This window comes from Lepidochelys kempii, chromosome 8 (genome assembly GCF_965140285.1).
Source record: "Lepidochelys kempii isolate rLepKem1 chromosome 8, rLepKem1.hap1, whole genome shotgun sequence".
NCBI lineage: Eukaryota > Metazoa > Chordata > Testudines > Cheloniidae > Lepidochelys > Lepidochelys kempii.
In genome coordinates, this window is record NC_136387.1 from 88726452 (window position 1) to 88751966 (window position 25515).

Below are 25515 nucleotides of genomic sequence, written 5' to 3' on the forward strand. Positions count from 1 at the left end.
AGAAGGTCACAGGTGAATGTATGAGACCCCATCCTTATCACAGAGAGTAGCTAGCTCTGGAAAGCAGATGGGCTGACACATCATAAGATCCCTTGTACCTGAAGGAAGGAATGTCTACTAATAGCATTTTCTTTTCATAGACAGTACAGGATTTGAAACGAAGAACAAACAATAAAAAGATAATCTAAAATACCCAGATACCTAGGAAGAGAGAGAACTGGGCATTGCATCAATCCACATCATCCCAGGCAAGTATCTGGTATGACATTCACAAAGGCAGCACAGAGAGTTATTTTGTGCTCATGTGAAACAATTAGAATAGGGATGAAACAAGTAGAATAACTGATGGGACACTGAAGGGCTGCAATATGAAGAAGAGTTACGCTTACATTTGGCGGAAGGAAGCCACATCCATATATTCTGATAAATACAGAACAAGGATAGCACTTAATTTCCTATTTCCAAAATCTTAGATTTCAACCGGTAGAAATTATTTAACATCTCTGCATCTCTAATTTTAAATCCCTTATTTATTCCAACTTCCAAAGCACAGCTTTTATGTAAACATGTCCCGTAATGTAAACGGTCAAAGTTCTGCTGGAGGAAGAAATGAGACTAGGAAAAAGATTTTTGCGTTGATACTACAGCTGAAGAACTGAACTTCCTGGAAATGAAATTTTGATATCTTTAGAATAGCTTTGGACATGTATAAAATGATAAAGTCTGATAAAAACCAGATTATCTTTGACTTTAAGTATAAATGATGCTTTGTGAATTTGAGAGTAACAGCTACATATTTCTATGTTTGGATCGTCAGCAGTCCCTAAATATAAAAATGATGTAACACTAGTCTCTGACTGATATGTGTTGGTGAACTTGGTGCATTCTCTACCAATTCTCAAAACCAGTTCAGCAGGAGTATCCACAATACAATTTCCCCCAGGTAAGTCCAGTTGTGCTTTATCATTTGTCCATAAAATTGGACACTTGCCTGCTGCAGTTATTTTCCTCATGACACGGTCAATGTCCGACAAAATTTGTGACATGTCTAGCGTAGGGCTGTCAAGGTTCCTTCCCCGCTCTGAACTCTAGGGTACAGATGTGGGGACCTGCATGAAAAAACCCCTAAGCTTATTTTTACCAGCTTGGGTTAAAACTTCCCCAAGGTACAAACTATTTTACCTTTTGTCCCTGGACCTTATTGCTGCCACCACCAAGTGTCTAAGAAATAACAGGGAAAGAGCCCACTTGGAAACGTCTTTCCCCCCAAAATTCCCCCAAGCCCTACACCCCCTTTCCTGGGAAGGCTTGATAAAAAATCCTCACCAATTTGCATAGGTGAACACAGACCCAATCTCTTGGGTCTTAAGAACAATGAAAAAGCAATCAGGTTCTTAAAAAAAGAATTTTAATTAAAGAAAAAGTAAAAGAATCACCTCTGTAAAATCAGGATGGTAAATACCTTTCAGGGTAATCAGATTCAAAACATAGAGAATCCCTTTAGGCAAAACCTTAAGTTACAAAAAGACACAAAAACAGGAATATACATTCCATTCAGCACAACTTATTTTATCAGCCATTTAAACAAAACAGAAACTAATGCGATTGCTTACTGACTTTTTACAGGAGTTCTGACCTGCATTCCTGCTCTGGTCCTGGCAAAAGCAACACACACAGAGAGAACCCTTTGTTTCCCCCCACTCCAGCTCTGAAAGTATCTTGTCTCTTCACTGGTCATTTTGGTCAGGTGCCAGTGAGGTTGTCTTAGCTTCTTAACCCATTACAGGTGAAAGGGTTTTTCCTCTGGTCAGGAGGGATTTAAAGGTGTTTACCCTTCCCTTTATATTTATGACAAGAGCCATCTCTTCCTATTACCAACCCTTATGTGCACTCCAGTCCACCTACAAGTTATTCTGCAAGATGACCTTCTGGTCAAAACATTATTGTTATCTTTACTGACAATATTCAACATGCTTTGATCCTTATCTTTATTCTATTAGCAGCCTGCACACTAATATAGCACTTTCTACCACCACCCACTCTACTGCTTTTATTGTTCCCTTTTTAGAGAGAGCTTTGGATAACAAAGGTGCAGAGACCCAACAGTGAATCAACAAAAACATTTTAATTTTAGTCAGTAGTGGCCACCAGAGGGTTGTAGAGTGTGGATGCTGTTATTTTGTTATACTTTATGTTCATGCAAACACCCAGCAGGGAACAATTCACTTGTTGTTCAAGTTGACACAGGACCCAGGATAAATCAAGAGTACTAATAGAGGAACTCTTACTCTGTTTGAAATCAGAAAATTTAGTCCAGGTCCCTCAAAACTGGAGCAGTGACACCAGCAGTAAGTCTGGGTTTGTAAAAGCTCATAGAAGAATAATAGCCAGGTGGGAGCAAATGTCCCCACTATATTTATACAAATATGATACACCGTTGAAATATATTATCAGGCATCTTCTCAAGCCTGGGGTAAATATTAGATTGTTCCAAAGATTCGGACACTTGATAATAAAGAAAGCATACTGTTGGTAGGGACACAATTCTTTTTTCTTTTTTTAGAGAAGCTAGCTCTAAAGTCTAATTCTTTGGAGGTTAAGTAAGATGCCGGCATTCAATTGTGTATATGGGAGCTCAAAATAGCAGATACTGTTCAGAATCAGAAACATCAAAAATATCTTGACAGGAAAAGAGGGACTAAGGCTCTCTAGCCACCAAAAAGCAGAAGATATGCAATTGTTATCCCTTGAAGAAAAACAATCTGCACTTTGGAAGCAACATACTGGTAATTAATGGCATAAGGATTTTTCAGTAATTTATCTGACCATCTATTTTAGTAATTCAATTAAATGTGTATGCCAAGAAGGATATAACCAAGCCACCAAACCTTCAGTGATCAACCACACCAAAAATTAAATAGGGGTAAGGTTTTGCACATTTTTAAGACTTTGGTGCTGAGGGTTTACATACATACAGCGGAAACTAGTGTGTGTTAATTTGTTAGATAATAGGTTAAGTAGCATGTAGATTCTGCTCAGGCAACAGCAGGGGTGATCAAACTTTTTGGCCTGAGGGCCACATCGAGGTTGCAAAACTGTACAGAGGTGCAGGTAGGAAAGGCTGTGCCTTCCTAAACAGCCTGGCCCCTGACCCCTATCTGCCCCCGCCCACTTCCCACCCCCTAACAGCCCCCCTCAGAACCCCCAACCCATCCAACCCCCCCGCTCCTTGTCCCCTGACCCTAACTGCCCCCTGGGACCCCACCGCCTATCCAACCCCCCCTGCTCCCTGTCTGTCCTGACCCCTGTCCACACCCCCACCCCCACAGCCCCCCCACAGGACTCCCACCCTCTATCCAACCACCCTTTGCTCCTTGTCCCCTGACCACCCTCTCCCGGGACCCCCCCACCCCTAACTGACCTCCAGAATCCCACCCCATTATCCAACCCCCCCCCTGCTCCCTGACTGCCTCCCAACTACACCCCTGCCCCCTGACAGACCCTCCCAGACTCCCACCTCCTCTCCAACCCCCCCACTCCCTGTTCCCTGATTGCCCCGACCTCTATCCACACCCCCACCTCCTGACAGGCCCCCTGGGACTCCCACTCCCAACCTGGTCCCCATCCCTTGACTGCGTCCCCAGAACCTCTGCCCCATCCAACCGCCCTCTGCTCCCTGACTGCCCCCTAGAACCCCTGCCCCCTTACCATGCTGCTCAGAGCAGCAGGAGTGCATCACTGTGGGGGAGGGGCCAGGGGTGAGCCTCCCCAGCAGGGAGCTCAGGGGCCGGGCAGGATGGTCCTGCGGGCTGTGTGTGTCCCGCGGGCCATAGTTTGCCCACCTCTGTCCTAGAGGCATTAGTAAATTGCAGTGCAGGAGGAGATTATATAATCATATACTATAATTAACGAGAACTGCTTTCCACATAAACTCTGCTATAGGAGTCTCTGACATTTACTTGAGCAGACTGGACAATAGTCAGGATAGTTGGGGAACAATGTACTTGTTGTGGCAGAGCTCTGACCTTGTCCCCATGGGTCCCACGCTTCCAGGTGGTTTATGCTAGCTTCAGAGGCTCACTGTGACCCTCCACGTAGCCCTTCTCTCTCTAGGGCCAGGGATACAGTCTACTGAGCCCTTTTCATCATAAGCCAGCAATGGAGGTTGGTGAGAGAATTCCCACAGTCTCTGTTGCTCCTACGACCTCACGCCAAAACAGTTTAGCCTTTTGTCCTGACAGGGGCCTGTTTTCCCGTCCCAGGAGATGTTTCCGTCGTGGTGGGTTGCGGGGAACCCAGGCCTGCCCTCTACTCCGGGTTCCGGCCCAAGGACCCTAATGGTAGCAGCTGTTGGCAGCCAACCTTTTATTGCCAGAGTTGCTACATTTCCCTGGGCCACTTCCCCACAGCTCTTCTGTTTCTTCCTTCCTCACCCTTACCTTAGGGCTCCCTTACTAATGACTTGAGGGTGTCTTCATTAACCAGCCCTTCAGCCACACTTCCTCTCCTCTGGCTCCCTGACTCCTCTCTGCCTGACTGGAGTGAGCCCTTTTATATAATCAGAGGGGCCTTAATTAGAGTCAGGTGGTCACATTAGCTTAATGGCCTCATCTGACTCTTTGCAGGTTAACTGGAATCAGGTGTTCTCATTAGTCTGGAGCAGCCCATGCTCTGGTCAGTCTGGGAAAAGAAAACTGTTAATCCAGTGGCCAGTATATCTCCCTTCTGCTACACCCAACTGGCCTTGGTCTATCACATCATAGAGGATGTTCTTCTTAGTGTGGTTAGAAGAACCAAAAGTCGCTTTGTTTATCTAAAGGAATCTAAGTGAGTCACACCATGCCATAGGTAAATCCAGGTTGCAGAAAGCATGTATGGGTTTCTTTTACGGACAGGAGGGATACTTTGGTCCTCCTTCACTGATAATCTTCTCTATCAACCAACTGTTGGCACACCTCAGTTGTTTAATCATTCCAGGTTATATACTGCATTCTGTATACATCTATAAGAGACTAAAGTGCGGAGACATACGTAATTACCTTAATAGGTAGATAGTGTATGTCTTTTCTTTTTCTAAACTTTATTCTCCAGAGAAGATGCATTTTCCTTAAAGCTGAAACAAAGCCTTTTAGCTGCCAAGTTCTCTGTCCCTGCACTCAGGGACCTCATCAACTGTAGATGGAGGCACAGAGAATCCTCAAATTGGGTCTTGTCACAAGTCACTTGTCACAAAATAGTTGGAAACATTTTCCTCCTTTAGGGGCTCAATCCTGCAATCCCTTATGCATATGAATTGTCCCTTTAAAGGAGAAACTCGTTCCTGTTACTATTTGCTGGATTGGGCCCTCAACAGTGTTCCCAAACATTTGGTTTAAAAATCAGGGTGGACTGAGCAGGGAAGCCCAGATTTTAAAAATATGTAGGCATTGCTATACTCAGTGTTGCAACACCTAACTGATTTAGGAGCCTAAATCTCATTTTCAAAAATGGTTAGGCACTTAAGAGGTCAAATCCCATTGACTGGATCTAAATTAGGCTAGGGTCCTGGGTCTGAAACCAAATCAGAATGAGGACTCAGGTTTGATGGTCCCAAAATCTCATGAGGTGTTTTCCCAAGATTTCAGCCAACCTCACGAGATTTCCACACAGTTTTATGAGTTTATGAGACTTTACTCATCTTGAAGAGTGAAAGTCACATAAAAGTCAGCTCCTCTCATATTTCCACAATTATCTGCTCAATACTCTTCAGAACAACAGTCCCCTTTTTTGAATTCAAGTGCATCTGAACAGGAACAAGAAAATAAGTTCCATCAGATTTTAGATTCACAGAATGGGTTTAGGATTCAAGGTTCTTATTTTGGATTATTTTAAAAGTTACTAGTTTGTATACAAATCTATAAGATTTCTCTGTTAATGACTTGAGATACCCAACAGCTTTTATGTAAGAAGGTTCAAATTTAATGATGCTCTAACTTATTTTTTAAGCACTAACATCAATCATGCACTCATGTACTGGGGGCTAACGGGAAGGCCAAGCTAATATATGTACTGTGGCGTCCCTTACAGAGATTTTAATTGTTGCTTCAAGGTCCACATTTTATAAACTTTTCATTTTGGCAGGATGATCTGACAATGAAGATGAAAAATCTCCATTTTTAGGAGGACTTCATAGCATTACATTTAATTTCTTGTCATAGATTCCAAGGCAAGAAGGGACCACTGTGATCTAGTCTAGTATAACAGAGGCCCTAGAACTTCCTCAAAATAATTCTTAGAATATATCTTTTAGAAAATCATTCGATATTGATTGAAAAATTGTTGGTGATGGAGAATACTCCATGACACTTGGTAAATTGTTCCAATGGCTAATTACTCTCACTGTTAAAAATTATGACTTATTTCCAGTCTGAATTTGGCTTGATTCAACTTCCAAACATTGGATAGTGTTATATTTTTCTCTGGTAGGTTGAAGAGTCCATCACCCATGTAGACACTTATAGACTGCTATCAAGTCACTCCTTAGCCTTTTCTTTGTTAAAATAAACAGACTGAGCTCCTTGAGTCAATCACTGTAAAGCTTCTTTCTCATCTTGTAATCATTCCCGCGGCTCTGAATCCTCTCCAATTTATCAACATCCTGTTTGAATTGTGGGCACCAGAGCTGGACACAATATTTCAACAGCAGTCGCATGAGTGCCAATGCAGAGGTAAAATAATTTCTCTGCTTCTACTTGAGATGCCCCTGTTTATACATCCCAGGATCACATTAGGTCTTTTGGACATAACATCACTTTGGGAGCTTATGTTCAGCTGATTATCCAGGATGACCCCTAAATCTTTTTCAGAGTCATTGCTTCTGAGGATAGAATCCCCCATCCTGTAAGCATAGCCTGTGTTATTTTTTCCTAGATGTGTACATTTCTATATTAAAACACATATTGGTTGCTTGTGCCCAGTTTACCTAAGCTATCCAGACGACAGATTGCTCTGAATCAGTGACGTGTCTTCTTCATTATTTACCACTCCACCAATTTTTGTGTCATCTGCAAACTCTATCAGTGATGATTTTATGTTTTCTTCCAGTTCATTGATAAGAATGTTAAATAGGGCTAAGAACCAATCCCTGTGGGCCCCCAAGTGGAAACACCTGCTTGATGATGATTCTCCATTTACAGTTACATTTTGAGACCTAACAGTTAGCTAGTTTTTAATCTATTTAATCTGTGTCATGTTAATTTTATTTCATTCTAATTTTTAACTGAAAATGTTGTGTGGTACCAAGTCAATTGCCTTACAGTATATTATGTCAATAATACAGTATTTTAGCTTTATCAACCAAACTTGGAGTCTCATAAAAATATATGCATAAACTCATGTTGATTTGCATTCATTACATTACCCTCCCTTAAATTCTTATTAACTGAGTCCTGTTTCAGACACTCCATTATCTTGCCCGGAACGGATATCAGGCTGACTTGATTATCTGGCAGGTTTATTTGGGAATAAGCTTTCATGGGTAAAAACCCCACTTTTACCCATGAAAGCTTATTCCCAAATAAATCTGTTAGTCTTTAAGGTGCCACTGGACTCCTTGTTGTTTTTGTGGATACAGACTAACATGGCTACCCCTCTGATATCTGATTATCTGGGTCATCCTGTTTGTCCTTTTGGAACATCACCAGTGCTCCAAGACATATGGAAAATCAACATTAAGGTCCAGCCAGCTCCTCAGCCAGCTCTTTTAAAACTCTTGGATACAAGTTATCTGGACCTGGTGATTTAAAAAATGTCCACTTTTAGTAGCTTATGTTTAATATCCTCTAGAGAGACTAGTGGAATGGAAAGAGTGCTGTCTTCACCATATGATGAGACTATGGTATGTTTTTTCCCCAGATAGAGAACAGAAACATTTATTGCACATTTCTGCCCTTTCTGCATTATTATTGCTAGTTCTACCATTTCCATCTAGTAATGGACCAATAACATTGTCAGGATTCTTTTTGTTCCTAATATATTTTAAAATCTCCTTCTTGTTGTTCTTAACTGCTGGCTGTAGATTTCTCTTTTGTCCCTTGGCTTTCCTTATCAATTTACTGAGAAGCAGCATAGCAATTGAACCTATGCATACTAAATTAAATGACCTAGATAGGGTAGATTATAGTCATTGCACAGAGAATATCAAGTGAAATACCATAATGAGAAATTGCCTTATTCTGGACCAGCATTTGGGTCACTGAGATTTATTAAACTAGGCAAATTTTAAAAAAATTAATGGATTAAGATACAGTATAAATTGAATCTATATAGCAGCAAATGTAGCCTGTGAATTTTTCAAGTTCAGTGCCTCCTTTAATTCTCTTAATATGATTTAACCATTTAATTTTATCAAAGACCCAACTATTGTACTAAATAACAGTGTAGTTTTTCATTTTATTGCTATAAATTCAAGGAGGACAGAAAGTACCTGTTTTTAAATTCATGGTGCATTTTCCCCAATTAAAAACCTCCACTGTGAATGATGAATTACTGCTACTTTTTAAAAAAAGTCTAGTCTATTCTTTCTCCTTTAACATAGAGGTATCCAACACCTTTGTTGATTTTTTTATATAACTTTTTTGTGCAGATGATGATCCAAGCATTGATTTTGTCACGTCTGTATCAAAACTGCATTTTTATTTATTGCCTTTTGTGGCTTTCCTTCAGCTTACTGCCCAAATTATAAAACTCTGCCTATGTTACCTTGCTACATTTTTCAGTAATCCATGGAATACATGGTAATTTACAAAGGCAAATTAGTGATGTAAATCATATTAAGCACCATCAGTTTGGTAGATCAATTTCCAATCGCTTGAAACAACTTGCTAGGTTATCCAATTGCTTTTTAAAAAATCCTGAACTTGAGTGTAACTCTAGACTTTAATGCATCTCTAACCATCCCTTGGGTACACAGAGGAAATGATGCATCTGGGTTTTTAGGCCAGGTTAAATTAGGTTTTATATTAGACAAAAGCCAAATCTGGTCTTTTGCCAATTGTCTTATCCAACCAATGCAATCTATTTTAACATTCCTCCTCTTTCCCTGTTTTGATGCTATACTTCGTATGTGGAAGTGACAAAAAAAATTCTTTATTTAGATATATTGCTTCCTGGAATGAAACCACGTTAGACTGATGGCAGCATGGCAGGCACCACAGAACAAGCACTTACTATGCCATGGTATTTGATTTTATCACAGCAGTGGTGGTAGATGCTACACATCTTAGCATAAAATGCTGCCAGTAGTAAATGTTGCTTTAAAAAATGCTGGTGTACATCTGCAATTTAGCATGCCAGTTTCATAACAAAACTGTATTACAAACTTTCTGTAGCACTCAGGGAGAAATAAACATTTAAAAATGACAGCTGGTCTAACTACCTTGGATACGAAATAATAAAACTTTGTACTTACACAACACAGCACCTTTCATCTAAGCATCTGTTGTAATAATTGGGCCAACAAATTTACCTAATTGTGAGCTCAGCTGTAAAAAATGAGCACCAGTTTATAAAGTATAACATCACATGTCGATCGATAAAGGAACACAGAAAGACTGAATTAATCCAACCAAAACGGCCTACTGATGTAACTCAAGGACCGTGTTAAGATCATGGTAAACAAGGAAAGTGTGGGACTGGAAATTAATGAACCAAAACTGGTGTGTTAGAAATCAGGCCTAATCGGTGGACAAAATAACAAGGGGATAGACTATTATGCCCATCAGTACCTTTTGGGGTTCTTAAAAAAAAAGGGAGAGTTGGAGGGGGGGAAAATACGAATGCACAGAGGCTATCATGACACTGTAGACTGAAAGAAGGGGAAGCAGTGAGCTTCACCCCCACCATCTGCTGGGACCCTGGATCTTCTTCATTCTAATCCTGAGAGAGGTCTTGACCAGACCAGAGCGAGAGCCACCTTCACCAGCTCGATCCCAAACACCATCTGGATGTGAGACTTTGTCTCTCCCTTCCCTAGTTCTTATCTCTCTCTCTCGTTTCCTTCTTTCTAATAAGAGTAGGGATTAGCTGGCCAAAACTGTTTTTGTTTGTTTGGGTTTTTTTGGGGGGGACATTGCTGTAAGCCTGTGAACAGGAAAGACAGCTAAAAGCAACATCTTGAATAGCCGGACGCCAGCACAAGCTTGCCAGGTCTCAGATGAGCTGATCAGACTGTGTGCACAGTCTGGGTTTTTCCAGAAGCAAGGCTGCAAGTGAGAGTCAACACCAGAGACAGAAAATACAGCTTCTATCTTTGTTGTTCTTTTCCCTTTTGGGTGTTTTGTCTCATTTTGCCTTCTAGGAAACAGAACTGGTCTTTAACAGCAGCAACAGCTCCAGCCCAGCTCAACTAACTTTTCTCTTTTCCCCCCAAAGGACCATCTTTATGGTCATTGAAGAGACTGTCAGACGAGGTTCCCCCTCTCCCATTCTAAACATTCTCTCCATCTAAAGCAGGGGTCAGCAACCTATGGCACGCGAGCCAATTTTTAATGGCACGCTGCTGCCTGCTGGGTCCCAGCCACTGGCCCCGCTCAGCCTGCTGCCGAACCCAGGCTGGGACCCTGGCAGGCTGCAGCGTGCCATTAAAAATCTTGCCTGCCCCAGACCACTTTTCTCCGGTGCCCCCCAGCAGGGTGAAGAAACTTGGTCCTGCCGGTTGCTGTAGCAGAGCAAGCAAGTTCCTCCTCCCCCGCCTCTTCCCCCAGCCTGCTGGGTTCCTGCCCCTCCTCCTCTCCCTCCCTGCTGCCGATCAGCTGATGGCCCTTGCAAGGGAGGGGGAGAAGCGGAGCCACAGCGCACTTGCTGCTCCAGGGAGGAGGCAGAGAGGAGGTGGGGACAGGGCCGTGGGGTGAAATCAGTGCATATCCCCTCCAGCCCCCTACTGTGAGCCGCTCAGGCTGGGAGCACCCTCATGACCCCAGCCCACACACCCAGCCCTCTGCCCTGACCCCTGCACCCTGCCACACACCCCCAGCCTTGACTCCAGCACCCCCCAGCCTCCTGCCCTGACCCTTCCACCCCCTCACACACACCCAGCGCTCTGCCCTGACCTCTGCACGCCCCACACACCAGCCTCCTCCCGACCCCTGCACCCCCCCACAACCCCAGCCCTAATTCTAGCACCCTCCACACATACCCAGCCCCCCCACACCCATTGCCCTGACTCCTGCACCCCTAACATTCCCACCCCCCACCCTGAGCACCATATGGGAGCTCCTGCACCCCCCCACCCCCCCACATTCCCATCTGCACCCCTTGCACCAAATGGGAGCTTCCCAGGTAAGTGCTCCACCCCCAAACCTCCTGCCCCAACCATGACCCCCCTCCCTCATACTAGCTCCTGGCCAGACCCTGCACCCCAACCTCCAGCCTGCTCCTTCACACCCACCCCTGTGCTCAGTGCACTCCCATCCTCAGCTCAGTGCAGAGACAGAGGAAGAGAATGGGCTAGAACCAGGGAGAAGGTAGGTACCCACTCTATGGGGGCAGGGCTGGGACCCCAGACCGTCAGCGGGCTGAGTGGCAGCAGGCTAAGCCTCTCAGCCCACTGCCGGTCTGGGGTGCTGGTCGCCGGCCCCAGCCCCACTGCCAGTCTGGGGTTCTGGCTGCCAACCCCTTGCCAGCCGGGGTCCCGGCCGCAAAGGCCCCGCTCAGCCTGCTGCCAGCCTAGGTGAACAGAACCCCAGGATGGCAGCGGGCTGAGCGGGCCGGCGGCATAAGATCAGCATTTTAATTTAATTTTAAATGAAGTTTCTTAAACATTTTGAAGACCTTGTTTACTTTACATAGAACAATAGCTGAGTTATATAATATATAGACTTATAGAGAGAGACCCTCTAAAAAACGTTAAAATGTGTTACTGGCACACGAAACCTTAAATTAAAGTGAATAAATGAAGACTCGGCACACCGCTTCTGAAAGGTTGCCGACCCCTGATCTAAAGGAACAAGGGCTGCTATTAAAATGAAAGTCTTATTTAATACTTTACATTTCAAACATTTTAACTGTTTTTCCTTCTTTTCTGTATCTTTAATAAAGGGTCACAAAGATTTAGTAGTGGTGTGTTTCCCATGGAACTAAGCAGGCTAAAGTCCCTATGTACCAAACCCTGAAACTTGTTTAACACTGTTTAATGTTGGACAGTGACAGGGTCATATTAACACCTTTAACTTTTGGGACTAATATATTCCATCTAAATTGATATAACAGGTCTCCAAGCACTTTACAAACATTAATGAGTTAACTACCTCACAGAGGTGTTCTGAGGGTTAAATATTGTTATTTCACATTCTACAATAAGGAAACTGATGCTCAGAGGACTAGGCCAAGGTCACACAAGAAATCCATGACACAGGCAGAAACAGAACCCAGATGTCCCAACCCCAATTCCTGAGCCTTAATCAGAAGACCATGTTCCCTATCTAGTCAACACACATCCAATGAGTATTCCAGCCACCATACAAGTTCCAAAAGAATCGGACATGTTTCTTCCCTCTCCCTGTACCCCTAAGTCTTGTCTACACTAGCAAAAAGAAACATTCAAACCTTCAACAACTGCAACTTTGGTAGCTACATTGTAAGTGGTACTGAAAATGGGCTTTCATGACACATAGGTAAGAATGACTGAGCCGCACCACTGTTTGCAATTGCTGGAATACTGGAATATATACTTTTGAACATATACTGTCCCCAGACGGGATAGTTCAATATAATCAACTTTGAACAAACATTGAGATGGCATAACATCAGAACAAAATCATGCAGAACCCTTTCATATATCACCTGATTCCCAAATCTACAGTAGCTGACAATCTTTAGCAAGAAATCCATTTTTCTGGTGTATCATTCACTGAGTTAATAGTGCTAACAAATTCCAAATGCTGTAGATCTCCTTTTATACCATTGTAGAACAACTCATAGGTCAAATCCAAAAATAAATCTGGACTCCAAAACTTAGGGATAGATAAAGGAATATTGCAAAATTAGAGCTATAATATGTAGAAGTGCAATTGCTTTATTCAACTGTATTCATTTCAAACAACCTGTATTATTGTCTCACAATTTTTCTAGCATGTACTCATCAAGATATACAAGAAGGTCCAGATTACCCATTGGGGATCTGCATGTAGAACAGGGGTGGGGTGAACAAGGGTGGGTCAGCTGCTGCTGAGACATTGCCACCCTATTAGTTTGAGAAGGAGTGAATCAAGGACTGGGGGGGATGGGTATACCATTTGCACATGCTTTTCCTATTGACAACCAGCAGAGAATCTCTGGCAAAATACAATACTGCCTAAGGTAGTACTATCATACCTACAAAGCCCCTCCATCCATGCCACCAACACCCTCTCTTTGAGGAAGGGGATTGCTGATAGGAAACTGAACAAGAGTCTAGGAGACAGAGCAGAATCTTAGGGCCTACCTGCTGAAGGCCTTCTGAGGATATCTGGGGAACCAAAGCACACTTCTGCCTCACACAGATTGAGCAAGCCAACTCTGTTTAACATCAGTAGACACAATACCTCACTTGCTTTCACAAGCCACAAGGAGTATAGGTCCACCTCACAGACCACAGACTATGGTTCCCCCCAGCACATTCAGAACCAAGGTGAGAAAATCTACCAAATCACTCCAGAGAAGAAATCCCAACTGTCTCTTCTGACACGAATCCCGGTGAAACCCAACTCCATGACCGGGCCACATCTAGCTTTGTCGATGAAACAGAGGGAAATTTCTCTCAGTAAACACGATCTGACTATTCTGAACAGAGGCAGATGATATTTAGCAAACTGTCATCTGGTCAGAACAGCTCCAACAGACATGACTACCTGAGTAACTGAATGGTTGTGTGTGTATAGGATTGGCGGCAGTACTTAACTTCTAACAATAGAACTCTGCCATGCTCTTTAAAATGTGAATCTTCAAGCCTACACATCCGCTGTGTCTACAATGGCCAATGTATTATCTCAAAATGAGATGGCCCAACATACTTGGCTGAGTCATATATTGCATTCTAATCTGGTGATTACTGAGCCAATTTAATGAATGTTAGAAACAATTAACTTTTGAAGGAATATGTAATTCTTTTGCATCTACAGACATGTCTATCCAAAGAGGGAGCTAGGTACAGGATTTTCTTCTTCACTCTCTAACTTAGTACACCTAGCTTGGTATCCTTTCTCCAACAGCGGCCAATACCAAATGCTTTGAAAGAAGATGCCAGATACTCCTGTTATGGACAATTATGAAATAACCTGCCCACAGGGAAATTTCTTCCTAAACCCTGTCAGTTGGTAGTGGTTTTAACATTCTGGCTTTAGATTTGTGTAAATGCAGGTTTAAATGCATGGCCTTTCCATTTCACTGGCTATCCCCTTGTTTTTGTACTATTAAGGGAAAAAAACAGATGATGTGGTCTCCATAAACCAATTAGGAGATTACACTGATCCACATATATAGCATTTGTGACAGCAATAATATTCTTCGTTTTTACAATTTTATGTTTCTCTTTCAATGAATTTTTACAAGTTAAAGTCTGTTGGAATATTATAAGAAAGCACACAAAAATCAGATTATAAAAACTGTTGCAATACTGAAGGTTAAGAATGAAAGTGGGGGAAAATAAACTAATTGGGATTAAATAAATAATGATAATGGTAGAATATACACCTTAGAACTGTGTAGTCAGTCTTCATATAAGAGAAGAGAGTAACTGTTTTTATCATAGAAACCAATCAAGAAAGTCCCATCAGGGTATTGTGTCCATTCCCTTTCCCAGTACAGAACTGTTACCTAGAGTAAGAATGTCATTAAACATCAAGGCTAAGAGATCACAATTATCAAAAACCTTTTTCTGTGCAATTTAGGGATGATCTGTTCAAATGTTTGATAATCAGTCTGCCCGAATTTTTACCAGTGGTCTAGTGATTGTATACTGCACTTGATCTTAGTCAAGAGGGTAACCCATACCCCAGTTCTTGCATACTCTGTTCCAAGACAACCTCCTTGTTTCAGAACCAGTTTGGCATTATATTGGCAACAACTTCATTAAATGAAGCCTAAGAAAAATATCTGGTAGGAGATGGAATATGGGCACTTTACCTCAGTTGAGCCATGTCAGATTATTCAAGATATTAGCAGCTCAAAGGAAATTCTTGGCAGCTATAACTCTAATCATAGAAAATGCTGAAAGCCAGCTGATGTATTCAACAATCTAAATGCTGAGTGATGAAAGCAAATTCTAGGATTGTTTACCCATAATAGAGTTAGTACAGAAGAAACCTGAAATAGTACATACAGAAGCCAAAGAGTTTTCTGTTTGGGAAACTTTTACTAGAGGGAAAAGAAAGAGAATGCTTTTTTGGTTCTGATTCAGAGGAAAACTTTCTAAGTTATCTACAAACAAAAAAAGTAGTAAGTCCCCCAAATCACCTGGCTCTTTGATGATGAAAAGATCTGTTTAACAATTAGGGCATCCAAAGAAGCAACTAGCAGTAAACATAAGCACAATCATAGAAGACTTCAGATAGCAAGACAGTGATGAGACTCCTATGATTTGCCTCCTCCTTATTATCCTTTTTTCAAGGATTCTAAATTAAGAAACAAGACTTGGCACATCTTCACTCTGGATATCTTCTAATCCAAACAGTTGGAAACAACTAAAGAATAAGATGCCAGATCTCTCAGATCCACTGATACGACAACCTTTGGGATAAAGTCAATGACCAGAAGGAAAGTAATAATTCCATCACAGATTTTGTAAAACCCTAAGGGAGTTTAACCTTGGCCTCTTCCAATGGATATTCAGATGAAAAGATTGTAAGAATGATACTCATGGTTTTATTTAAAATCAAATTGATTTATTGAGATTATTGAAGCACTGTCCATTGTCTGTCTACCACCCTTTGCCTACCTTAGAGCTCCTGAACTGGACTCAGTCCTGGATAGAATATACCCACCTCTAAAATGCTGAGAGAGGACTATAACTCCTCCCAAATACTGTGTATAAGTACTATATAAATTTTATTTTAAAACCCTGGAAATTTTGAGAAGATTGCCATAAGTTAGGAATCAGATTTTATCCCTCCTTGCCCATCTCCCTGATCCATATTCTAGCTCAAGAAGTAATGTTAAAATATAATCTATATACTTCCCTAAACACCACAACATAAGCCTCACATCTCTGCAGCACAATTTAAAAGCACTAAGACTCCCCTCATCCAAGTAGGCAAATAGACCATAAGACTTGTAGTACAGGTATTTTACAGCCTTACTGTAAAACAGGTACGATGGGTAAACAGCAGCTGATTTTCCAATGTTAATAACTCAGCCAAAACTTTTTCAATATCAAAAAGCAGAGGAACTGGATGGCCCAGAGGATTACTCACTCCTGTTCTATTCAAATTAGCCATAGATACACCATCTGTCTAAGTTGCTAGCGTCCTACGGTTACCACCATTTGATAGCTAATCTGCTGCCTATGGGAAAATTGATGGTCTCAGTCCAATCTCTATTAGACAGGTGCCCAATTCACTAAGCCACGATCAGATTTGTCTAGTCATCTCTAATGGCAGGCTAAACGCTGAATGGGCATGGAGACTCAATTACTCTTTCACCTCTTAAAGTTAGTCCCCCTAGGTCAAGTTCGAGGTCCTTAGTGGGGAGGGGCAGCTTGCACTACTTTTGCCCACGGTGCCTATTCTCTTTATACACAGACGACTTCAGTCTCCAGTGCTGTCAACCTAGTAATTCTTATTAGCAATAAACTCACGTAAACCACCCAGACCAGTAAAGTGGACTTTTTTTCTTTTGCACACACTTAAAACTTAAAGGTCAAACAGATTGTGTTTTAATTTGTTTCCAGGATAGATGATTGCATTTTTAGCCTCAAGTGAGTTTTTAAAATTGACTGAAATAAATCTCTGAAAACAAGAATTTATAAGGAACAGACTTTACAGACTCCACTATAATACAAGAGTTGGTAAAGGTTACGTGTAATTCAAAGTGAACAGACTAATTGGACAGCTCATTAATTCAGAAGGATAACTCAATTTTATCGACTGACTGAAAATTAATTAGATACAATGCTGGGATTATGCAGATGAATTTTGTACAGCAGCTGTAGGGCACATTTCCTGATTTCCTACTTTTACAAAATGATGAGTAGCACCCTCAAGATAATCATACAGATGTTATTTTCCCATTACTCTCCAAAATACCTTAAGTATGTCACAGGTTTTCTAGGAAGTTTAAAATGGGCAGTGGGCTAATGCTAGTTAAATCACCCAGAAGAGGGTAAAGGCCAATAGAAAATAAAATAGTAATTTAGGTTTCAGTTATCATATTGTGTAGCGATACATTTAGTGTACCACGTGGTTTGCAGAAGAGTGTAAAAAGAAGCCCTGGTTGACAGAGTCAAGTTCCTTGGCAATATAAGTGATTTTGTTCTGTAGAATATATTCTTAATTTACATAAGAATAGTCTCTTTTTGTCCTTTAAAAAAAGTAATTGAAGGGAGACAAATGCACAAATCAAATTTAAATGATCCTTGTTGAACTTGTGATATGATGTCATCTAAGTAGCCATAGCATTTTCATACAAAAAGTTAGAAGGGAACTTTTGAAGTAAACCATAGGACTTAAATAGTAAGAGCAAAGGGGAGTAAGTTACAAGCTGATATGCTATGTACTACTTACCTTCAAAAGTCAAATAAAACTTTCCTCTGTCAAACCAAACGAGGGAAGGCTGTTCATTCTCTGTATGGCCAGGAGTTGAAGCGGGATGGGAAAGGTTAAGGAGAGGGAGAGAGAAGGACACAGTGTGAGTCACAGAGCAGGTAACTTATCTCACTATGGGGGAGGGAAGAGGCACTGCAAGCCGTTAACGTGCAAGGAAAAGGGGGATGGTGTTTAACTCTGTTTTTTGGTTTAGAAAACAGAAAGCAAAAAGCAAGCTATGGAAGACTAGATGGAGGGGTGTTTTTGCCCGCTTGATAGTAGTTGCCTATGAATGGAGTAGAAGAGGCTTCCTGTTCATGCAGGCTGGGTTAGTATATTTAACTGCACTTGTTTTGACAAACTTCGTCACTTGCATTATGCTCTTCATCTCCAGTGGTGTCTCTATGGTGCTTAAATAGGATTAGCAAACTGTATTGGGCAGCATGCTGTACTTTGCATTGTCTGTTGGTGTTAAAAATATTTTTATTGTAAAATGTATGTATATTTTAAAATTGTATTTTAGGACATAAAATTCCAGGTGCAGCACCTGGAGTAGAAAGTGTCTAACTGAATTTTGTCCCCTTCCCTCCAGAATTACCAGTTTACCTGGACTCACACCACCTTGAAAGTATTGGAGAACAAACATCATAGATATTACGTACTATTCAAATAATTAGAAAATGTATTTTTGAGCAGTTAAATTTATTCCTTCAATTTAAATTCACAAAACAGTAGCATATCCCCTCTCTCAATCTTTTTGGTCACTGAGAAACTGTCATGCAATGTGCTGCTATTTTTTGTGGTACAAGTTCCATTTTAAAACGTGTCATATGCACTGGACATTCATGGTGGTTGAGGAGAAAGCATGTCCGTAAGTTTTATAGGCATTTTTATGAGACAATGGCTTGGGAGTTTTAATCCAGATTTCTTGAAACCACTCTGCTAATACAGTACCTGCAGGCGTTTCACAGCGCCTTTCAAACGAGGGCAGTTTGTCAATAAAAGCATCATCTTCTGATACCATGAGCAAAAGAAACGTAAAAGACAAAAGAATGAAAACACAAATCCCAAATGAAATCAAGCAGTGTACTATATCAACAAAACATAAGAATTTAAATGAGAAAAATAATTTGAAGGTCACTGAAATAAAAACGATGGAGTCTTTTTCTTGTGTTATTCAAACTGCAGAAGCAACAACAAAGAAAAAACCAAATCACAAGAACAGACAAATAAAATCATTCTGTTCAATATTCTTTTGGATAAGGTCCATCAAATGGTATAATCTTTGCAACTCGGAAACAAATCTCTAACAGCACAGTGGAGATAGTTAAAAGCTCTGTTCATTACTATATTTGGACTTGAGGCACAGATACGTATTTCAAATGGACAGACAAATGATCAGGGAATGTCTTTTTTATGACTATATAAGTCTAAAGAGCAGCCAGTACATCTGTGCCTCAACACAATGCAAGTCCAATACGCTTAAAAAAATTCAAAAAAATACAAAAAAAGACAAGACCACTTACTGTGCCACAAGGTAAACCTGTGGGGTTGTCAAATATAAGTACAGAGATCCCTTTCTAAGAGGCTAGTTCAGGAGTGGTCAGATGTAGTTTTGACTATGAGTCACTGCTAATGTAGGCTCTGAGCTACGAATGTTCCACAACTACTGCTCTTTTCTTTTAATGACACAAAGCTGCCTTAAGCCAACCACTGTTTGCTTGCCTCTCTGCCGCAGCTTAAAGGAAGTACTACTTCACACAATACACAGTCAACCTGTGGACCTCATTGCCAGGGGAAGTTGTGAAGGCCAAAAGCACAACCGGGCTAAAAAACAATAATTAGATAAGTTCATGGAGGATAGGCATAGGTCCATCAATGGCTATTAGCCAAGATGGTCAGGGACTCAAGCTTATGCTCTGGACATCCCTAAACCTCTGACTGCCACAAGCTGGGACTGGACAATCACTTGATAATTGCTCTGCTCTGTTCGTTCCCTCTGAAGCGTCCGACAGTGTCCACTATCAGAAGACAGGATACTGGGTTAGACGGACCATTCATATGACCCAGTATGGCCATTCTTATGTTCTTATTCAACACTCTTTTGGCAGCAAAAACATACAACTTTATTTGCTTTAGCATAGGCCTACCCACGGCCTCTGACCCCATTAATTTGTAGCAAAAAATCAACATCAGGTTAAAATGGAAGCAGCCAATGGCATATTCAGCAGACATAGAGAGAGTCACACATTAACCTTTCTATTACATTGAGGAATCCTGGTGTAGCGGGGCAATGCTCACTGATGCGGCGCCTCCTGCTGGTCATCCAGGGAATTAGCTCTTCACCAGCACTGGAGCGCCCTCTGCAGGCCGGTGTCTCGCCTGCTGCTGGCCCCATGTCCCTCCCGGACCCTGGTGCCTTTTTCCCTGGGGTTCTGCTCCAACAGGACCCCCACTCTGGGTCTCCCCTCCCAGGGAACCCCCAGCCCTCTAGACTCACCTTACCTCAGTGGCTACTGCCAATCATCATCTAGCCCCTGCTCACTGGGGCAGACTGCAGTCTAGTGGCCACTCATCACTGGCAAGGGGTTAGGACCTGCTGCCTTTGCCTATCTGTGGGCTGCCCCTCTGCAGCCCCAGTACCTTTGTAGGCCTTCACCAAGGCCTGCAGCCTGGGGTTTTACCAGGCTGGAGCTCCCCAGCTCCCTCGCCCTTCCCCAGCACTGCTCTACTTCAGGTACTGTATGTTCCTCAGCAGCTTCTCCAGCTTCTGGCCCTCAGCCCTCTTATAGGGCCAGCTGGGCCCTAATTGAGCTGGCCACAGCTGTGGTTGCTTCCCCACAGCTTCCCCCAGCTGTTCTCACTCCATTTCCCAGCTGCAGCCCTCTCCAGGGCTGCCTTTAACCCCAATTCTGTGGGAGTGGGGCAGCTGCCCCACTACACATGGGGTGGGTTGCTGTTGGTTTCTGAGTGGCACTTGAATTACCTCTATATGAAATGATAACACAATAATCCATGAAAGTTTGCCCATGCTTCGGAACAGCTGATACCTCTCAAAAAACCGCCTACCTCTGCCTTCTCTGCTAACATCTGTGCACACTTCCAGGTAACATGACAAGGATACGTTTTGATTTTAAATGAACTGGTAACTTCAATCACCCCTCAGAACCACTCTGCTTCTGGGAGAAAGCAGTAAGCACTCCCACGTGGCTTGTGACATGGACAAATGAAGGGGGACTTCGGCAAAACAAAGATATATCTGAGGAATATGCTCCCACACGCCAACACTACTCAGGAAGAGGGTTCATGTGGACACAAAGGAACTAGAATGTGAAATGGAGTGCATGGCTGTCCTGTTAATGGCTACAATAAATACACTTGTTTACTAAAAAGATGAAGGGAGAAGACATTCATTCCTGATGCTAAAGAAAGCCTGTCTGTAGCTAGTGCATTGAAGAATTTATTCAGTAATAACTCATCTGTGTTAAAATAGGAACCCTGTAATGATGTCATGGTATGTAGAGATATACTGCAACTGGCTGAGTGAGCCCCTCTGGAAGGAATTAGACTTATCCTTTCTAGTATGTATACTTCCTCATGCAAAAATATTACTTCTTTCAAATTAGAGATCCAACATACACAGGGGCCATTAGAAAAAATGGGAGGGGCAAGGGAGGGAGGAGTCATGACAGAACTGTACCTTCTGCACTTGCTTTACCAAAAAGGAAGCAGCTTCCCTGCACTGCTACCTCTTCAAAAGGGTGGAAATCCTACAAGACAGAGTGGAATTTTGTAGGGCAATATAGGAGCCACAATTTTCAATTTGCTCCAGATGAAGTGTCGGTGCCCAGGGTCACTTAGGTAGCTTTTAAAAGGGTGCATCTTCAAAGCAATTTAAATATTGTTTATTGGAAGCATTGCCTACATCCAATAAAACTGAAAAAAACCAACTCTTTAAAAGCTTAAGCAGCCGCCACAGGGATTAATTTCCTGAAGGAACATATTCAAGATGGCACGCATAGAACATTCCATAGATCTTGTGATATGCAGTTGTGCAGGCTCTCTCATTTTTAAGGTAATTGTACTGTGTGCTCCTACTGCACAAGAAAAATTTAATTTATTATCTTGATGTGGGAACTATCTCAGTATAATTAGGAAGATCAGATCTTAAACCCCTTATTCAGACAAAAGCTACCTACTTCTTGTGAGATTAACAATTAAACAAAAGAAGTTTAGATAGTTCAGTGATTATCATAATAAGCATCTCATTTTTGGATGCTGCTCTGATCAAACCTCTGAACCTTTTGCAGTTCACCTATCACTCAGAGTAATTCACTTATACCAAAGTTCTACCCCAATAACCTTGATCTGATGCTCAAAGCTGTAACCTTCACCTCAACTAGTATTGCTTTCATCCCCCAAAAGTACAATCCAACAATGAAAAGGGTAACTAAATACCAGTTTCAGAGGAACAGCCGTGTTAGTCTGTATTCGCAAAAAGAAAAGGAGTACTTGTGGCACCTTAGAGACTAACCAATTTATTTGAGCATGAGCTTTCGTGAGCTACAGCTCACTTCATCAGATTTGAGCATGAGCTTTCGTGAGCACCAGTAGCTGCTTTTTTGTGCTAGAACCTTAAAGGAAGTATTTTTGCAACATTGTCTTGTGTTCTCCTCCTGGTACATTCTATACTGACTGAAGGAATGGAATGAAAATCATGTATGAGAGAAGCAGAGAGATTTTCCTTCCACTGACAAAATATATATGTCCAGGAAATTAAATAGGTAGAAAGGAATTCAATATGATTAAGGAGGGGAAGCATTTTTATTTTTCTTACATTGGAAAAGATTGTTCAATCCCAGTGATAACATGAATGCTGAAGTGTTGGCAAAACATGGCATATTTATCTCAACAGTTAGACCTGCCTGGAGACTCATCTAAATTTCATTCAAACTTTTCATAGCATATCTGAAACACAAATCAGCGTGTTCTTTATTTACACTTGCTTTCTTTCTGCTATCTGCTATTCTATTTTCAAAGTGTGCTCACTGATAAGGATCCAAATATTAAATGAAAACCTATGTTAATGAATACCAATTTCAGAGATGCTATATGAGAATTACAAATCTCACATTTTTTGCCATTTGGTCCTCATGACATTTAGCAAATACAGAGTATGGATCCTTGCTGAACACAGTCCTCTGTGCATTAGAGGAAAATACATCCTAATTTGGACTGGTTGAAATGCATTTATTTCAGGGATATGCTACTGCTGTAATGGTGACCACCTGGAAATGGGAACAGAGGATACAAATGTAAAGAAGGCACGGGAAAATGAAAAAATGGTAGAACGGAGACACAATAAATCAAAGCTACAGCAAACAATACATAAAGAAATGAAAATGCTCTTGGGTTTTAGCCAGAGACAGGTGCAAACTGCAAACATTCAGATCTAGACTTTCTTCATGTTTGAGAAGAAAGGTTGAATCTAGGTTTCAGACTCAAACCACCTCCATTTTCAACAAACAAAAACAATTCCTAAAATCCTCTCTTTGTATTAGGAATAAAGACTGTTTGTTAATACTATACTTCAAGGCTCTCCAAACATAATGCCATTCAATATCAAAGTGGGGACAACACACACACTTGAGTTAATTAATTTTGATTTTCAGATGTCCTGGGTTTGAACATTTAACAATAGCAAATTGGCTTCCATTTGGGAGAGCTACACTGGTTACTTCAGACTAGCCAGGAAAAACAATTTCAGTGGTAGTGCAAGTCCCCTTCCCCCACGAAGCAAATCTCATATAGTAATTGAACTGAAAATGGTCCTGAAAGAAAATGGAGAATGTAAGAAGCAAGCAGTAGGAGAACTGGCGAGACATGGTTCAGTCAGATAGCAGCAATGACAGTGGGACAGAGATAAGGGGCAAAAACAATGGAAAATGAGGAGAACACCTGGAACAAAGAAGGGACTGAAGATCTACAGAAGCGAGAGAGAGGTGTCTTGATGAAGACAGAGGGAATATGAGGGGGGGGGGAAGAGACCTGGAGTCTGCAGCAGATAAGAGTCCATAAGAGGATACGGAGCAAAAAACCTCGTAAATGAGAAAGAGGCAGAGACAGAGAGAATAAAAGAGATTCCTGTATCAAGAAAGAGAAGGGAGGAGCCCCACAGGAAGAAAGCCATGATTCAAAACATCCAAACCTAGGACTGTCAACCTTACAATATTTTTTGTATTTATTTTTTCCCACTCCAGAAAATGTTACCTTATCTACTTAGCAAGTGAATCAAGTTTTTAAAGAGTGTTTTAGTTTCCTCTAGAAGGAAACTGCACCAATTTTCCAAGTTGTAAGATGTATCAGAAACCCTAATTGTTTTGAAAAGTTCTAAAGCTTTTGCAAGACCCCAAAGTTTTGCTATCTATTAGTTTAAAGGCAAATATCAGATTGAAAACTCAACACGGTTTAGGAGTAATTGTTTCCAGGATGCCACCATCCAATTTCAAATCTTGGCTCCCCCTAATCCACCTCCCGCCAAAAAGGAAAAGAAAAATGTTCCCATTCTTCTTTTGACTAAGTTTACAGATATCGATTAATACTAACACCATACTTCATTGGTGATATCTTCTACTGTTACCAAATACCCATACTCTTAACACACTTTTATATCCAACAGAACAAGAAAACTCATGTATATGCTGGGTATCAGTTTAATATTTCATACCTGGATTACTCTTTCACTTAAACTGCTTTAAAAGAATATGAACATGAAAGCAAAAATTTAGAAAATGATATAACAAAGTAGAGGGTTTCAGAAACTCAAGTTTTTAAAAAAGCCATTCAACTCTATAAAAGATTACAAAAGAAACCTGTGTTTTTTACCAACTGTGGGAGTAGTGGCTGCACTCAAGGAATTGGTGGATGATATGGAAGAAGTACTTTCAGCACGGGCTAAAGGTGCTACCGGAGGAGGACTGGATGAGTGAATAGGAGGGCTAAAAGGCCTGGACTGTAGAAAAACACAAAATAACGCAAGATTAAAAATATACATACTGTAACATTTACACCAAATATAAACACAAGACATAAGGCTTTATATACACCAGTAATCTTAATACCTTCTTCTGGGATCCTTGTGTCACGCACAGTAAATAATGTGGATCTTAATACAAATGAGGCTTTAAAGAAGATAGGGTCTCGGAAAATCGGTGTAAAATTCTGTCTTGTAAGTCTAAGTCTGTTTTATCCTCTCGGGCCACAAAATATTTTTACAATTTTCAAAAACTTGACAGTGCTATAAAATTTTAAAACAAACAGGAGCGAGAGGAGAGAATTCTAGACACGGAAGGCCCAGCGTTTGCTTCAGACCCTGCAACACCATGTAACTACAAGATGGCAATTTAAGACTAGAAAATGCAGGATGGATGATATGTTATGGGTAAATATCACACAAAGTAATTATTTAATGAGTTACCACTTGTGGCTGGATTCACACACATTAAACCTTGTGATAACCCACTTGAAGCAGTAAGTGTGCATTAGGTCCTAGAGGAGCCAACCCACTGTGATGAAAAGATATACATATAAATCCAAAGAAAGAAAGAAAATCATTTTTTCAGGGCATGATTCTGGAATCCTTCTGCAGGCAAAACTCTCACTGGCTAGTAGAGTTCTAAACAGTACTAAGAGTTCTACATGCATAGTGCTTTCAGGAATGGGCCTTAATTCCACAATGCATTAATATAGAGAAGGTTCGTAG

At 41.3% G+C, this 25515-nt stretch overlaps 1 protein-coding gene across 1 annotated transcript in view; it reads right to left on the bottom strand.

Annotated features, from left to right (window-relative positions):
• SGIP1 (SH3GL interacting endocytic adaptor 1) overlaps positions 1 to 25515 on the bottom strand; it is a 163158-nt gene that overhangs the window by 19225 nt on the left and 118418 nt on the right. Inside the window, exons 16-18 of the mRNA XM_073357422.2 lie at positions 24639 to 24765; positions 18708 to 18767; positions 17733 to 17792 (exon numbers count right to left, since the gene is read on the bottom strand). Coding sequence (XP_073213523.2) covers positions 17733 to 17792; positions 18708 to 18767; positions 24639 to 24765 — 247 coding nt within the window. The remainder of the gene's footprint in view (positions 1 to 17732; positions 17793 to 18707; positions 18768 to 24638; positions 24766 to 25515) is intronic.